The sequence below is a fragment of the Geospiza fortis genome, unplaced genomic scaffold (assembly GCF_000277835.1).
Source record: "Geospiza fortis unplaced genomic scaffold, GeoFor_1.0 scaffold173, whole genome shotgun sequence".
Lineage (NCBI taxonomy): Eukaryota > Metazoa > Chordata > Aves > Passeriformes > Thraupidae > Geospiza > Geospiza fortis.
Window position 1 is genome coordinate 951,759 of NW_005054334.1, and position 15,065 is coordinate 966,823.

A 15,065-nucleotide genomic window follows, 5' to 3' on the forward strand; every position below is an offset into this window, starting at 1 on the left:
GGCTATGTGAGGTGTGTCACGTGTCCTGGCACTGGATGGATTAATCTGAGTGATTTAGAGGAGTAAGCACAGCGTGTGTGAAAGAAATCTTGCCTCACATTTCCTTCTTAGCAACTCTTCATTTGTACGTGCATGGTCCAGTCTTGTTCAGTGCTCTGGCTACAGATTATATTAAGTGGTGGTAGTGTGGAGACAAAAACAGAAGGAAAACTCCTCACCTGACATACACAGGTGACTGGGGAAACAAGGAAGAGGGTTTTTTCCTTCGCTACTAGTAATATCCAAGAAAGTTTCCCTCTCTTCTTCATTTGTGTCCAGAGAGAACACCACCTGTTGAATAGACTCCATTGTTAATCCTACAGTCTTCAGTCCTCACAGAGTCTATTAATTCCTCCTCTGAATCCTCCTCCTCTTCTTCCTCTGGGGCTGACAGACTGGATGTGGGGCCTTTACATATTTTTAAATGTCGAGTGAGGTGATATTTGGTTAGATAAGCCTTGGAGCATTTTTCACAGACATAGTCCCTCTTTCCTTCATGTGAATTGAGATGCTTTTTCAGGTGATTTGTCCTCAGAAACAGCTTGTCACACTTGGGGCACTTGATCTGCCGTTCTCTGCAAGACATAAAAAAGTGAGTTTGCTCCTGCCACAAGACAGCTGGTATTAAAATGCTGATTAAGGTCCTCATTCTAGCAAGGACAGAGATATCACCCTTGATGAAAAGTTTCCTTCCCCCTCTACATAAAGGCAGGTGGGGAGGAGGCAGGGAAGAACAAGTATGGAAACAAGGCCCCTGCATTTTAACAACTCTCAGTCTGTAAATGCAGAGGAGCTTACCAGACTGCAACACATTCTGTAATGACACTGCAAAATACCTCCCAGCAGTAGGTAGGTAGGAACAAGCAGCACAGCGAGTCAGTGTTTCTGCCTCTCTCTCACTCATCTGGCTGCACTACTCCTGGGCATGCTCCTGGGCAGCATGACAGAAGCAGCAATGGATTCCAAGCGAGTACAAAAACCAGATGCTGAAAATGAAATAAGCAAAGGGACTAGCTTTGGCAAGCAGCTTTTATGGAGGACCTTGGCTTGGGAATAAATGTACAGGATGGAGAGATTCTCAGAGCAAAAGACCTGGCCTGGCAGAGGGCTGTGGGATAGGAATCTGCCTACAGGAGGAGCGAGCAAGCATGCGAGTGAGACCTGCAGGGAGGAAAGGGCTGGGAAAGGGAGGAAAGGGCTGGGAAGGGTGGCACCACAGCCCTACAGCAAACAGGTGGAGTTCACTAACAGGGTCCTCGGTGACAATAGCATTGAGAAGTTTGTCTTTTTTGGTCACGTTGGGACATGGAAACAGTTCTCAGCAAATAATGAAATATAAATCAAACAACCCCTCTTTCTCTTCAAAATTATGGACACTCCAGATTGCCATTTCACAACACAAGGAGCACACTTTGAATTTACTGTGTCATGGAAATACTGCAGATGCTAGAACTGACTTCTCTGTCATTTCAGAGGATGAACCCACCTATGCTCCCTAGGCCAAACTATTTGCAAACTGGAGATTGTGTCTTGGACTGTTCATTATTTCTTGCACTGGCCAGTCCAACAGCTCCTGTGAAGTCACTTACTGTGTGTGAGTGAGGACGTGCTGCTTGAGGTCCTGCCTGCGCATGAAGAGCTTCTCGCAGTAATCGCACTTGAGGTTCTTCTCCCCGGTGTGAATGACCATGTGCGACTCCAGGTGAGCCTTCTGCGTGAACGATTTGTCACAGAGGGTGCAGCGATAATTCTTCTGACCTAGGAGTACACAGGGACACCCACAGATTAACATTTGGTGTCCCAAGAAATGCAGTAAGCAAACAACCCTGACCATTGCTGAAAAATTAAATTTTACTGTGATGAAAGGCAGATTTTTTGTGAACAGGACTTGTTTTCTCCTGCAGTTCCTTCAGACTCAGCATAAAGACCTACGTGGTTCCAATCTATATTTAGCTATGCAAAAAAACAGACAGCTGACTTCATCATTCCCAAAGCTTTTCATCCCGTATTCCATGCCCCAATGCCACGATACTATTTCAAACCACTGATGCGCAAGTGTGATGCACCTTTCTGCACTTCATCCTTCTAAACACTGCTGCTTGTTTCTCCAGTGCTTGTGGTCAGCCAGCCTTTCTTGTGAGGTGGGGTTTGTGCTTCTTTTGTCCACACCAACTGTGCCTCCTTGTTCTGGATTTTAAAATACCCCCAGCAGCTCTGCACATTTTTCCACCAAGAGATTCAGGCAAACACTTAAAAGACTAGTCTTATCCAAGAAGAATTCTTCAGTAAAAACAATGGTAGCTTCCTTTGTAACAGTAACCATGGTAACCATCTAGTTACTGTATATTAGTACACCCCTATCCTCACTGATTTCCCACAGGAATTGTTTCTGATGCCTTACTGGAGCCCAACCACATTTGATGCACTGCATTGCTTTTGTCTGCAAAAACAAGTTCTCTTACCTAACAAACACACAGGTACAAATGTCAGTGGCCCTTTGAAAACGTCTATGTTTTATCCCATTTTTCAACTTATCAGTACTTCTGTTATTCTTTGCCAAAAATAGTTTAAAACCCCAGCACGTTACTGAGTTCAGACTAAGTTTGAAAACCACTTGAAATCCCACCCCACTGAGTATTCTGTGGTTGTGTATACAACATTAATATTTCATCAGTCCTTTAAAATGCCTGGCTTCCTATGCTTGACTTGAGAGCACTTCACTCTCAGTTTTATTTCTTTTCTAGCTTTCTAATTAGAATTTTGTGATTTCCCAATAAGGAATAGTGGAAAAAAAAATACCCACACTGTCTACTGGCCTGTAACTTGACCTTCAGCCTCTCCCCTGACCTCACACAGGCATCTGTAGAAAGCCCTCACCTGTGTGGATCTTGAGGTGTGTCCGTAAGTTGCTTGGATCGCTGAAAGCTTTGCTACAGAAATCACACTTGTGCGGCTTCATGCCCATGTGCCCCATGAAGTGCACGTGCAGCTTGGAAGGGGAGATGAAAGCCTGAGGGCACATGGAGCACTTCCACTTCCTCTCCTTGCCATGGCCTGGCCCGTGGTTGCTGTTGTGCCCCTGACTGGGGAGGTGGTTGTGAATATGGCTGCTCAAATGGGCCTTGAAGTCCGCATAGGAAGCACATTCCTTCCCGCAGTGGCAGATGTGCATGTCTGGATGCTCAGGGACACCTTTGGGCACAAAAACATCACTTGTAATGAGGCACAGTAAAGCCTAACAGAGCTTGAACAAGGACCACCACCATTTAGTCTGTGGTAGCAAAGCCAGGTGCAGAGATTTTCACCTTTGTTCTTTCACCTTTGTCTGGTGTTGCTTTCCAGCTGTATCAGGTAGGTCATTTAAAATGTTTTGAGGGGCCAAACTCTGGAACAGTTTTGAGCACAGCTCACCCAAATCTAAATTATCACAATCCCAGCTGGGGGAGGATAGGACCATCTTCAGCTCCAGAATTCCCTTAGCCCTGGATGAACAGAATACTATTTTTCTTCAAAAAAAAAATCTTCATAATCTTTTACTTCTGAGCAGTGGAATTAAGTGGGGAAATGTTTCTTTTAAATTATGGTACTCTGTAGTAATGAAATGTTAAAGGAAACTGTGACATGCACCAATGGGAACTGAAAAGGAACACAATGCAGTCCCAAGTCACAGAGCCCAGAGATGGCACTGAAAGGGATTTCAAGCTGGATACTCCCTGTAAAGTCAAGAAAAAAGAGCTCTTACTTACCAAGCTGTCGTGCATAGTCCCGACTGTAATAGAAGAGAAGCTCGTGTTCAGGGGGGATGTCCCGAGAGGTGCAGAAGTAAATTTTTCCATCATGAGGATAAGCTACCAGGTTCTGCTCTTCCCGGTTCCTACAGCAATAACAACAGCTAAGGAAAAAAGCCCTTCAAAAGTAATGACTTTTGGAGGAGAGGAGAGGGAGAGGGACAGGAATGGAAAAGAAAAAAGGAAGGGAAAAGGAAAAAGGAAAGATTCCTATAAAAAGGTAATAGGAACAGCAGCGCTTGTCAGTATATTATAAAAACTTGTATGTCTGTCACTTCTGTCCTTCTTTATTAAAGGAAAGAAAAACTAAACCTCGAGAGTCAATGTCCTCCACCAAATGATGTGTTTCTCACAACACTTCTGAGAAAATTATCAATAGATATTTGAGTGGGCTGAGAGAAATGAGTTTATGATCTCCTAACAAACTACAAAAATCTATGTATTTTTCATACACATAGATTCTTCATACACATAGATTCATTTACATAGAAAATCCCTTAAGAAATAGAGAATGCATGATGGAAAAAATATCAGTAATGTCTGGAAGCAACATTATCTTTAAAAAGTCCTCTTGAGGACCAGTTCCAAGACGTGGTCATTCATCTTTTGAAGCAGTAGCTTGCATATGTGTGTTCCCAGTATCTGAAACCAGCAAAAAGTCTGCCCCACTGCAGTGGGAGATTAAACATTACAGTTCTTGACTCCTGCATATAGGAACAATGAAATGGAACTGCAGGAGAAATCTACTTTGTGTCACAGAGAAATAAGAGAGGTTCAGCCTTCTCAGTGGACCATGGATGGAGCAATACTTAAGCCAGCCTGGATAGTTTCCATCACAGACTGAAATGGACAGGTCTCACAAGCTGTGGGGCTTGGAACTTGGCCAAAAGAACTCAGGGACACTTTGTAAATAAAGTATTAAAATCAAAAGGACAACCAAGGTCAACTTAAGTTGAATGAAGGTCAACCTTCATTCTGCAGTACAGCTTTCTACGAGCCTGCAGCTCAGACTCAAAGCTCCTTAGCACAGTCCAGGTGGCTCTCACCTGGCTTTGCGTACGAACATCATCCAGTTACATTCATTTTCATCAGCTGTGATGACACAGAACTCCAGGACACCGTTGTGATAGATCTACCAGGAAAGACAAATGCAACCTTAGGACAAAACACGGCAATAAATGCAGTGAAAGCCAGCTTCTTTCTTTAGGAGAGGATGTGTTTACCTAGAACAAGCTAGGAAGTCTACATTGCCACTGCCAACACCACAGCCCTGTTTTCACTCCTTACTTTCCTCTTCATACAGGCACCTTGACCTCTGTTGGCAAGGAGGCCAGAAAACCTGTTTATCAGCATCCTTCTCACCTTTACCTTCCAGCAGAAATGCATTTGGCTGCATTTCTTACAAACCAAGTCTTGTGAATAACAAAATCTGGGCAAACAGTACATGTTTTATTTATATAGGTCAGATTTACTTTCTGCAAATGAAATGATGGGGAAAAGAAAGCTTTAAATTGACTTTCCTAAAACAAATCATTCATCACCTGGGGGAACTTTCAATGAACAAAGATACAAAACAAACAAACAACTGCTGCCTAGTAATTCATACACAATCTCTGCAGCAATTCCACACAAATACTGAAACCACATACGGCCCTTTAAAAGAGAAGGCATTAAAGAAGCTTATTGTTCTTCAGGACTGACTACCAGCACACTGGTATAGAGCTCTCCTGTGCTGATACTAAGAATTAAACAATTAAACTGCATTACTTTTGACTTTTGGCAAAGATGATAATGTTAATATTGCTGTCATGTGGTAGCTTCACCAGATAAAGCATGCTGGCAGGCTGTGTGAGCTGTAACACCACTGACCTTCCAGATGTGACTGGCTGCTTTGTCTGTCCAGTCGGCCACCTCCAGAGAATGGCTCTGCTGCCCGATCAAAGGTCCGAAACAAGTCCTCACAGGAATGGTTTCTCGTGTCCACACACCTATCATTAGAAGACCATAATCTGAAGAAATCAATTATTTAAATAACTAATCATGCATAATAAAGAAGTGGGAGGCTTATGAGATAATGCTCCAGAGGTAATATCTATGCATAAGATCATCAAAGCTTCTACTTCACATGTGAAACACACCTATGCCAGAGACAAGAACCACCACCACCACATGACACTAATGGGAGCCGCTTTGGTGTCATTACAAATATTTATTTGGTCAAAAGCAAGTAATTTATTTTTCAGTAAGCTATAAAACTAACATCCTAGCCACTTGTACCAATGAAAGGTCTCATGGCACTTTCTGCAGAAGCAGAAAATACTAGTTTCAGTAACTACATTTTGCCTACCTAATCCCCAGGAATTTCCAGAATTGTTGCTGGGCATTGTTAAGCAGCTTCTGCATTTCTCCCCAGAGGCAAAGGGATTCCTGCGTGTATATTATTTATTATTAAACATTTATATATATATATATATATGTATATGTGTATATATATATATATAGGTCTACATGAATACACTGAATAGCTCTTAGGAATAAACTGAAAACTAGTGCATCTTGAAAAGAACAGATGTCATCTACTCTCAACAAGCAGCATCACTAAACAAGCCAATAATCGCATTCTTCTCTAGCCTTCAGATCCTTAGGGTACTGCACTGTACTCTTCAAGGTCCACATCCAGTGGCAAGGTCACAGTCTACATGCCAAATGTAAATGAAGGAGGGGAAAAAAACAGGCACTTGTGATCAATACTCCAATGAGAGCACCCAGAAGGTAGCAAACCAAGCTCATGAACAAGCAGACAGAATTCTCCTCTATGACTTCTAATTGTCAGCTTCCAACGCAATTGCAGCATTGTTTTCTTATCAAAGCTGTGCCTGGGCTGTTTAGCACAATAAAAAAACCTGTACCTTGCTTAACCTTAAGAAGTGCCACACTCCATGGCAGCAGCCCTGTGGTATAGCTGAAGTCTAAGCAGTAACCAGACCACAAGAAGCTCATGGATAATGTAAGTCAGGGCGATTACAGAAGAGGGAAGCATCTCTCTCTCATGGTGTTTCTTTCCCACATTAATCGCCCTACGGTTTTGGATTTCAGCAGCGAGTGTATTTTAAAGTGCTGCAGGGAAGTGCCCAGTAATGTGATCCTTACCTGCTTCAGCTCCCATGATGGACTGCCGGAGGAGCAGCTGCTTTGGGAGGGACAGCCTGGCTCGGCTCTCGATTGGGCTGTCGGGGACAAAGGTGACGGGCCCGTGGTCCGGGCAGTCTGACGGATACGCCTTGTCACACAGCGTGCACCCTGCAGAGACAGAAGGGGACAGCAGGCATTAAAAACATGTAACAGCTCCTACAGTGCAATCAGCTCCCTACCAATGTGCTTCAGCTCAGCTCCTGCCAAAGGCTGCTTCTGTCATGTTCAACTTGTCCACTTATCAGCTTTTACTCAGAAGAATATGGACCATGTTCTTACAGTCAGGTGGGCACTGACATACATGTCAGTTTCTATCCAGTTCAGATCAAATGTGAGGATCTCCACCTACTTTCCTGATGGTAAACTGATGACCTAGATTCCAGATTATCCGTACAGGGGAATCTAGCAATGGGACAGAGCCCACTCTTCATCAAAGCTACTGCAAAATGAACGATAACCTCCCCAGTGCTGGTGATGGAAAAGCGAATTTCACTCTGATCGCAAGTGAAACGAACTCTACTGGCAGAAAAATCTATGACTAACAAAACCAAACATATTCTAACTGGTTATGTTTTTGGAATTAAGCAGAAACACTTCTTGCATGTAGAACCTCAAGGACAACCACGCAAATGAACCAGTAAGGTCATCCTTCTAAAATTTTCCGAATATGAACCACAAATCCCCTAACCTCCATTTAAATTCAGACTATGTGTAAATCACAGTAGCAAAAACCTGACCTCACTGCTGCTCTTGAAGGTCTCACTGCAGCAAACTCATGCAGGATGAGTATGCCACTGAATGCAACAAAAACAAAAGTCCAAGAAGAATCAGTAGCGTCGCTTTCCTAATCTGTCATTCAGCAGAAGTACTCTTATAGAAGAAACCAGTGAAAGTCTTCAGTCTAATAAATCTGAGGGAAAGTACAGCATAAAATGCTCTCTATAGCATTACAATTTAATCTAGCAAAAGGATGGATGTCATTAGAATTCTCTGTGGATGGAACAACCAACACCTACTCTGCACTCTCCTGATAAGTAATTCTTCTTCTGAAGAAGAAAGATGTTCAGGTAATTAATCAGGATCTCCACAAAGACCCTCTTTGGCCTCTTGATGACCCAGCTCCAGTATAAAAGACCTATGACAGAAGTAGCCTTCAGCAGACTCAGACAGCAGTTCCATCCTTACATGCTTTAAGATATTTTCCAGATACTTCCTTGATATACCAGGGCACCAGAATTTGACCTCATAAAATACAGTTTGAGCAACTACACATTAACAGATAGGAAAGTACTAAAAAAATTATTAGGTAGAGACTATGTAAGCATTATTCCATGTGCACTGGTGACATGTAGGAGTAAAGCAGCAACAAGCGACACCTGAGTAATGAGAACCACTGTGTGGAACAGCTGCCTTTAAGCATTGCCTAGCACACACCCACTATGGGTCTGTGGACCAGCTCCATGGAGAGGCAGAGGAAGAAAAGTTCTAGGCATGGGACATTTCCACTTGGAGAAGTTCAACCATTCATACATTTTTAAGATGTTGGAAAACAAAAAATCTCACATTCCGCAGAAAGTTAAATATACTTTCCATTACTGTCCATGCCAAATCATTAAAAAAAGAAAATTAGTCATTATTTCTCTGATTTGGATACCCAGAACTGTCAACAAAGATGACCAAAAAAAACGCTTCTTAAAAGCGTTTGCAAACATTCAGGACTGTAGCAAAGGCACACTTTTTATTTCCTGCTTAGGAACAGTAAAAAGTTTTCTGTAAAAGGCCCTGACTCCTAATATCTGAGGAAAAACCACTAAGGGGATCTAAAACAACGCCTTGTCCTTGCTGTCACCTGTCTGGACACAAATTCCTGTTAATTCAGGTGAAGTTTAAAAACATCAACAAAAAGTTAAAATTTAAACCTCTCCAAGTCAAGAATCTATTTTGCAAATCACATGCAAGCACAAGGCATGCAACAGCCATTTTAATGTCCTACCAAAGGGGAGCATCGTCTGGAAAACAGCTTAGGACTATGCTAACTATAACAACAAAAAGCTAGCACATCAAATCTCACTTTTAAGAGAGGAAGAATAGTTATTTCACCACAAGCATGTTGGATATCACAGTATTTGGATCATTATCTGTTCAATATGCAACAGATGCTTGTAGGAACCTCTGAGTGCGTCAACTGTAAAACTCTTCCTCTAGGAGTTGTAAATTCATCATAGTTCTATGCCCACCTGATTTGAAGTTGTATTTTATCCCACAGAATGAAATCTTAACAAATTAATCCAAATGTCTGACTGACTAGACACTTTGCACTAAACTGCATCTCTTCCCTTGCTAACCAAGGCACTGTATCTTTCAATTTCTTAAAATATGTTCTGCAGGCAAAGCAAGCCATTGGGTTCTGGCAGTTGTAGGGCCAGACTGGATGAAGAGCAGCACTCAGCAATGCTACCACAGATAATAAAAGTGAATATAAAAGCTGGCCTTATGTTTCAGTAAGCAGGAAGCCAGACATCCTGCAGGTGGAAGTGCAAATCTCTCTCCCAGCAAATGAGAACTTCTCAGTTCTCAAACACCACTCCTTGAATAATAACAGGACTGGCAATACAAAACCCAGTGCTCTTTTCTTCCTATAAGATCTACTAACCTCTGGACTAAAGTCCTTTGATGAGAATAATTAGAAATATTATAAAGTTCCTTCCCTCTCTGCTCTTTTTTCCTATTTAGAATAACACTTTCATGATGATTGTTCATGGTTTAATATAAATTTTGCAAAATCATGTAATGTCATACTCAAAAATTATACCCATTTGATGGAAAGTATGGCCTGTGGTGGTGTTTGTATTTTTCATGGGGCAAGAAGAGTCACTTGTGATGTGACTTTATAAAAACAGAAGTCTCATTGGAAAGGATAATAAGCATATCCACCAAATCAAGAGCTTCACCAAGATTCAGCTTCCAACCTCATGGCAAGATGAAAATGATACAAAGAGAATTATGCTAAAACATCCTCCTACGTCTCCTACTACTTCCAACTACTGCTGTTTCAAAACAGTTAGCCTGGCACTGCAAATGTTTCAAATTTTGCACTTGTTAAATAACCATAAATCTGTAAGACTAGCACCCAGAGTCCAGCCACACCAGACAATAGCTACATGGCAAACCCTAGCCCAAAAAAGCATGAAATGTCCACTCACATATGGTAAACAAGGTTGCCATGTTTTCCTTGTTGGAATTGGAGTCTTCCATTTGCAGAGATGATGGTACAAAGGCAAGATTGTCTGCAGACACATCGACATGGCTTGGCCCCATGGCTACTTCTTGACTTATGGAAGACACTGCCACGGGCTCCAGGCTGAGGCCCACTTCATGCAAGGCTACTGAGTCCAGGGAACCGAGGTTGTGTGAGGTAGGGAGCGCCACACTCACGGAGTTGGTGCTCATGGCCACAGTATGAATGGGGTCATTTAGTGTGCTGTCCGATATCCCTGTCACCCGCCCGGCAATGTGGTCAGGCTCCATGACAACAGGGAGTTCCAAAGTGCTACCGTGAATGGGAATGACGGCACCGTGTCCCACAGCGTCCGATGTCAAGTTACTGCCCACTGTGTCTACGGCTAAAGGTTCATGGCTCCGGGAGCCATTTGGGATCTGTGTATGATCCCCAGCTACATCATCCATTGTAAGCTCCTCTGTCATCCCATCTGTAGAGATGGGGCTGGTTACCCTGGAAACGCTCTCCATGGCGATTGTAGTATCCAGTGCTACCTCGTGGCTGTCACTAGGATGCAGATTTTGAGGACCATGTGTGTTCACTGTGCGGGAGTCCATGGAGACAATCCCTGGTTCCAGCCCCACGGTCCCACTGGGCTGGTAGGGATCCAGGGCTGAGGGATTGTTGGAGACTGACAATGCTGGATTGCTGTCAACATTTATAGTGTTGGGATGGATGTACTGAGGTGGTGGTCTGTCAGCCAAGTAAGATAAGATACCTGATAGGAAGAGAGGGAGAAAAAGAAGGGAGTGAGATTACATCTGTTTTCAAATCTTGAATAAAAATCTGTTGAAGGATACACTCAGATCCCTGAAGACTACTACTAATAATGTTCTCTACATTATTTCCAATTCAAATCCACTAAAATGGATTCTAAAATATGGCTTACAAACACATGCCAGCCTAACACTCTTGTCAAAGTACCACTTGACAACTAATTCAGAGTTTCCACCCAATAGAGCAGGTCTCTAGTTATTCCTCAAAGTCTGAACACCCAAGTTCATGGGAGAATTCCACCCAGGCTGCTCAGTACAAAGATCGAATGAGAAAGAGGTTCTTCACATTTTAGGCTTAATTTTTCATTCCCAAAAAATAGCTCACAAGGATGAAGGACTGCTAGTGGAGTCTATAATTTGGTCATTCCTGGTTAATCTTTGCTAGAAACAGAAACAATTCTCCAGGACACATAATTTTTGCTTAGGTATTCAAGTTTTAACAATGACTGCTTCCTTCCTCTAATACTAAGTGGCATAACTGTCCATCTCAGAGGTCATCAATTGCAATTCTGGAGGACAAAGACAAGTTCTCGCACAGACTTCATGAGTCATCTGCTCTCTTTTCTAACATGAAAGCATGTTGTTTCTCCTAAAACAATAGCTTGGTTGAACTTAAATCAGAAACCCTACCATCTCTTCTGGTAGTTTTGGGAAGGTTCTCAACATCAAACAACCTTGAAACTTAAGATATGAAGAAACACTAAACTGTGTTTACATACTAAAAACAAACAAACAAAAATCTTCGGAAGAAATGCAACAGCACATTCAAGTAAACATTATTTCCAGCAGACACAGAGGCAGATATTGCAGATTCTGCAAGATGACTCAGCATGTTTCTTTTTAGCCTTCAACTCTACGAGCCACTTGTTCCGTAAGAGTTTTCCATTCAAATATGTTTGTTATCACAAGGATGCAAACACAGATACTCTTTCTGCAGCACAAGAAGCCAAAAAATTAACCGTTTAATTTAATCAGCTGCATGAAATATTTCTGCATGCAATGCTGCCTTGTGGCTTGAACACAGAGGATCCTTGATGGCAGCAAGATGACTGACAGAAGAACTGTATAAAACATCACAGGAAGATTATTCCAGCTCAGAAAATGGCAAATACCTTTGGTCCTAGTGCACAGTCTCCTTGTCTACTGAGCAGCAGGCATGCAGTGCAGTAGGAAAGGTTACTCCTAAGCAGCTGGAAAGTTCAGCCATCAGTCAACAAGTAGCTGCAGGAGACCTGGCCCACTAGTTTATTCCTAACCCAGGCTGAACCAACAACACTCAGTGAGTCACCTTGAAGAAGTTTAACTACCTCTTCCACCCTGTCAATCTTAGCTACCAAACAAAACCGGGAGCACATTTAAAGTTTCAATGTCTGTGTTTTCACATACTGACATGTAAAATTCTACATTTATACTCCAAAGCACGTGTGAGGAAGGAATCAAGATAGAAGTCAGTGTCTTACACCTTTGGAAATCAACCTTGAAGAAAAATAAAGAAAAAATGTGCCACGGGTTAAATGGGTGGGAAAGTGCCCAACACCACAGCTGATGCCCTCTTTGAACTTTGAACTCCTGTAACCTCCCATTATGCACATATTAAATATTGCTTCAGACTACTGGACTAGAAAAATAGAAGCAAATTCCAAGCTACAAGCCATTGGAGACAGAAACCGGGCATGCTTTGTTTTCTGTTAATCCTAAAATCAAAGCAGGTGGAGCAATCAAAGGTTAGGTTTAAATAGAAAATGCCCTGCAATTCTTTTCATACACAAATATAGAAACAGATATCTGAAAATAAAGCGTGTAAATGGCACAACAGTCTCCAGACAAACTCAAGGAAACAACAGCTCTGTCATGCTGTCAGTCATTCCTGCTTCAGGACAGAAACAGACAGCTCTTAAAACAGTTGCTCTTACTGTTCCCATCCATCAGCACCAGAGCACTTACCAGGTAGAATGTGTCTGAAATAGCTGCTCTCCAGGTGAGGGTATGGTGGTGGAGGTAGGGTGTAGTTTCTCTCTGGTATACCACACATCACTCCTCGATCCCCAATACCCATTGGGAGCATCAGAGACAGAGCAGAGGGCAAGGAACTCAAGGAGGGGCCCAGGTTTGGAATTGCAACAGGCAAGCCTGCAAGAGAAAATGCCCATTTAAATTCAACAGAACTCCCTGAGTTGATGAACGCATAAGCTAACAAAGAGATTACTAATTCCCCAGGAGCTCTTGCCCTAAGGAAACACAGCATGGCACTGTCCAAGTAAGGTGCCAGGCATCAAAGAAAGGATCAGTTATCGCAGAAGTGAGAAGCATGCCTGAATATGGCTAAATCTTTTACATTTTATAGCCCTTGCTTCTATTTGACAATTGTAATGGACTTCTGTCTGTGCAGGCCCCTGGAAAGAAGAGCTATGAAAACAGTTTTGTTATACAAGTGATTTTTCACCTGAGAGAAATTAGACATAGATGAAGAGAGATTTTCAGCTACAGCCCTAATTTCAAAGAGTTCTGATACTACTCACCCACAGTGCAAATCACCCCATTAAAACCAAACGAGGCTCCCACTAAAGCATAAGCTCAACAAGCACTCGTGCCTTTTGCTTTGCCCACATAAGCAACAATTTATGGTTTCCCCTTCCCCAACTCCGCACCATTTCACTACCTACGGTATGACTGGCTATCAGAGCAGGCACTGCTGCCCAGTTAGGACCATTGCTGTGACAGCAGAACACAGAGCAGGAGCTACAACACCCCGTGTGGGACCCTCCCCCATTACCTGGTGCTGGTATGGCGTTGTGAGTGGGTGACGCTGCCAAGCCCAAGTGACTTCCTGAGACTGGCAGGGCATTGCTCACAGAGGAGGAGGTCAGCTGGTCCATCCCTACAGGACTCAAGTTCATTTCATTCATTCTGGAGACAAGGAACATAGAGTGGAGCAGGAAAAAGAAAGAGAATGCAAAAGCATTCCTGATTACTGACTGTACTGTGGTGAGGAAAGTTTGAGCAAACAAACTCAAAATCTGATATTGGCATATAAAAACTCTGCCTTAAGAAGCTAAGCATAAAACACATCAGCCACTCCACACGGTCATGATCAATACATATTGATCATATTAGATAGCAATAATCAAGATTAAAAAACAATTCAGAAAGACAAATCAGACCACAGCTTCTTTCTTGCCATCCAGAAAACAAAGTCTTACTCCTAGTAATAAAAGCAATTGTGATGAAACTATTGTGAAAACAGATCCATTTACAAGCTGAATGTCAGAAATACTCAGACAACAGCACCTGATTTATATTTCATGACTTTTGGACACCACATCCACATTCAAAATCTAAATTCTGGGGGAAAGATCACTTCAAACTGGTAACAGACACACAACCTCTAATTCCCCACCAGTTCGAACCAGGCCAATAGTGACAAGAGTTACCACCACAAAACAGCCTTAGCAGCTTTAAAAGACTGCCTCAGTCTGGTTCTATGTGCTCTCATCACATTAAAAACTGGTACCACGGGTGCCATCCTATTTCAGTGATCAACCGCACTGCTCCAGTGGGCACACACACACCACACAAGCAGCTGCAGGAACCGTCCAATACTCCAAACCTTCAGCCTTAGAAGAAGCTATGTCAGCTTGGAGCACATACGTCCTTTGGGGTCTCAAGCTGCACATGAGCCCAAACCACTCCGCAGGGATGGGGACACCATGGAGACACAGTCTACTCACACTCGTCAAACACTGCAAGCTCTCCTGCCCCAGGCTGTCCCCCCCCCAGCCCGCCTACCCACACACCAGGTGTGACCAGCAGCTCCTGGGGCCAGCCAGACCAACTGCCCCCAGAGCAGCCACACACCCCACACTGCTCCAGGCTGACCCAGGCCTCCCACATGGCCTTTGCCAGCAGCAGGCCCAAGCGCTGCAGTACTGATGGAGAGCTGGAGCTTGGGCTGCCGCTCCGGTAAGGAAAGGTACCACTCATCCCGGAAAA

At 43.1% G+C, this 15,065-nt stretch overlaps 1 protein-coding gene across 1 annotated transcript; it reads right to left on the bottom strand.

Moving 5' to 3' along the window:
* Positions 1-304: 304 nt before the first annotated feature.
* Positions 305-13,987, bottom strand: PRDM4 (PR/SET domain 4). Its single transcript, XM_005421796.3, has 10 exons — positions 13,849-13,987; positions 13,020-13,205; positions 10,223-11,017; positions 6,978-7,127; positions 5,697-5,815; positions 4,874-4,959; positions 3,786-3,913; positions 2,917-3,231; positions 1,629-1,797; positions 305-614 (listed from the first exon to the last, which is right to left on the bottom strand). Exons 1-10 carry the CDS (start codon positions 13,979-13,981, stop codon positions 305-307), a joined length of 2,391 nt encoding a protein of 796 aa, XP_005421853.1. The 5' UTR covers positions 13,982-13,987.
* Between the last annotated feature and the right edge of the window lie 1,078 nt (positions 13,988-15,065).